This window comes from Berghia stephanieae, unplaced genomic scaffold (assembly GCF_034508935.2).
Source record: "Berghia stephanieae isolate SIO BIC M18660-M18661 unplaced genomic scaffold, UCSD_Bste_1.3 scaffold2358, whole genome shotgun sequence".
NCBI classification, from domain to species: domain Eukaryota; kingdom Metazoa; phylum Mollusca; class Gastropoda; order Nudibranchia; family Aeolidiidae; genus Berghia; species Berghia stephanieae.
Window position 1 is genome coordinate 1 of NW_027623466.1, and position 2,500 is coordinate 2,500.

Genomic DNA, 2,500 nt, shown 5'->3' on the forward strand with positions numbered 1-2,500 from the left:
TCACAAATCGATGGAATAGTTTTTGAACAATGGACATATTTTTTTCTTCGGCTTTTCCATTTAAATTTTGGTTAAATTCATTTTCGATAGTGATAACATCCGCTAAAGTGTTGTTTAGAGTTGATGTGGAATGGAATATTATGGACTTCGAAAGACTCTTTTGACTGTGGTAGTTTTTAGATTCAGGATTACCCATATAAACCTGTAATCCGTTAGGGTCGTTGAGATGGCTATGATTATGATTTGTTTCATAAATGTTTTGAAAACTCGTTCGGTGCTTGTTTGAGTGATTTTCTGGTTGTTGTTGAGAGTGACTGGAATGGCTTCTTTTTCTTGTGTGTTGTTGATCATCAACATCGTTGAGTGAGATATCTTTGATTTGGTTGTCTAGATGTATGCAATTCAAATGACTGTCAGGACACACATTGTGGAATGTGCCATCCTCGTCTAATTCCATTTTACAACCATTTCTTCCAACATCAAGATGCTTCCCGAGACCACTAACTGTTCCTTGGTCACTGTCTGTTTTAAGAGTAACCAAACTATCATTGTCGTCAGTTTTTGGGAATTTTTCATCGACTTCATTGGAACTCAAGTGTTCATTTGATGAATAGAATACAATAATTGATCCGTTTTCATTCCTGATAAATTTTGAATTTTGCTCATTTTCAAATTCATCTTCCAAAGTATCAGTATCATGTCTGGCATTTTGGTGTGAAATCGGAGTCATAAGCGCTGAGGCAATGAAAGAATGCATGCAAACTCCTCCTGTTAATAACATTCCACCCCAAAAGGCGTAGGTGTCGAAGAAGTAGCGAGCAAAAAGGGGGAAGGCAATGCCACCAAAGCTAGCTCCTGTTGTGGCAACGGTAGTTGCGAGTGCTCTCCTCTTGAGGAAATAGTCGTTGATGATAATGAATGATGGACCCAGGAGTAGAGCCTTTGCTAGTCCTTAAAAAAACATGTGTATATATACATAAATAAATATAAACCTACATTTATGATTTATATATGGGATAGTAATAAGTTCTAGAATTACAATTAAAGCACCCAAGAAAAAGTAAGACAAAGGAGAATTGGATCAAATAAGGAACAGATGTAGATTCCAAGAGCACTCTATCGAAGTACGTACTTAGTTTGAGATCACATAAAAGTTTATCTAGTCACAAGCACAGGTCCCCACTAAGAGGAATACACTGAAATGTTTACAAATCATATATATAATATGTAAACAAAACATAATACATTACATAACAGAGAGATGATTTACAAGGGAAAAAAATCATCTCCCAAAACTAACTATATATTTGACTGTTTCCCTCTCGCCAAGGGTATCCGGTCAGGGCCAGGACAAAACCAAGTAATCTCATTCCAAGACAAAGACAGAAAGCTAGGTGGAAAACAGATAAAGGGGGATAGAAGACAGTAAGTACCTCCCTGCCGACTATGGGAGTCAACAGACTTGAGTATTTGTAGATGTGTATATCATCCAAAAGAAGAAAGAAAAAAAGAAGGAAAAGAAGAAGAAGAAGAAGAAGAAGAAGAAGAAGAAGAAGAAGAAGAAGAAGAAGAAGAAGAAGAAGAAGAAGAAGAAGAAGAAGAAGAAGAAGAAGAAGAAGAAGAAGAAGAAGAAGAAGAAGAAGAAAAAAAAGAAGAAGAAGAAGAAGAAGAAGAAGAAGAAGAAGAAGAAGAAGAAGAAGAAGAAGAAGAAGAAGAAGAAGAAGAGAAGAAGAAGAAGAAGAAGAAGAAGAAGAAGAAGAAGAAGAAGAAGAAGAAGAAGAAGAAGAAGAAGAAGAAGAAGAAGAAGAAGAAGAAGAAGAAGAAGATGTTTTTGTTTTTGAGGATTTTACGGCGCTTGCAACACATTAAGGTCATATCAGCGCCAGTAAAAAGGGAAAAAATGGGATAGTAAAAAGTTCTAGAATTACAATTAAAGCATCCAAGAATAAGGCAGACAAAGGGGAATTGGTTCAAAAGAGAACAGATGTAGATTCAAAGAGCACACTATCAGTGTACTTAAATTGAGATCACCTAAAAGTCTGATTCAGACACAAGCACAGGTCCTCACTAAGAGGAATACACTGTTTACAAATCATATATAATACATAAATAAAACATAATAGAGTGCATAACAGAGAGATGATTTACAAGGAAAAAAATATCATCTCCCAAAACTAATTATACATTTGATTGTTTCCCTCCCAGCCAAGGTAGCCGGCCGGGGCCAGGACAAAACCAAGTAATCTCATTCCAAGACAGACAGAGAGCATGTTGGAAAACAGACATAGGGGGATAGAAGACATAGTTTGTACCTCTCTGCCCGCTATGGGAGGTCAGGATCCCCACCGAAGAAGAAGGAGGAGGAGGAGGAGGAGGAGGAGGAGGAGAAGGAGAAGGAGAAGGAGAAGGAAGGAGAAGGAGAAGGAGAAGGAGAAGGAGAAGGAGAAGGAGAAGGAAGAGAAGAGAGAAGAAGAAGAAGAAGAGAAGAAGAAGAAGAAAG

General features: G+C 37.3%; 1 protein-coding gene across 1 annotated transcript in view; it reads right to left on the reverse strand.

Annotated features, from left to right (window-relative positions):
• Nucleotides 1–28: 28 nt before the first annotated feature.
• The window catches only part of LOC144961376 (uncharacterized), a gene marked incomplete at its 3' end in the record, with an annotated part of 8,617 nt that continues 6,145 nt past the window's right edge, over nt 29–2,500 (reverse strand). The window contains exon 4 of the mRNA XM_078894598.1: nt 29–951. Coding sequence (XP_078750724.1) covers nt 29–951 — 923 coding nt within the window. The remainder of the gene's footprint in view (nt 952–2,500) is intronic.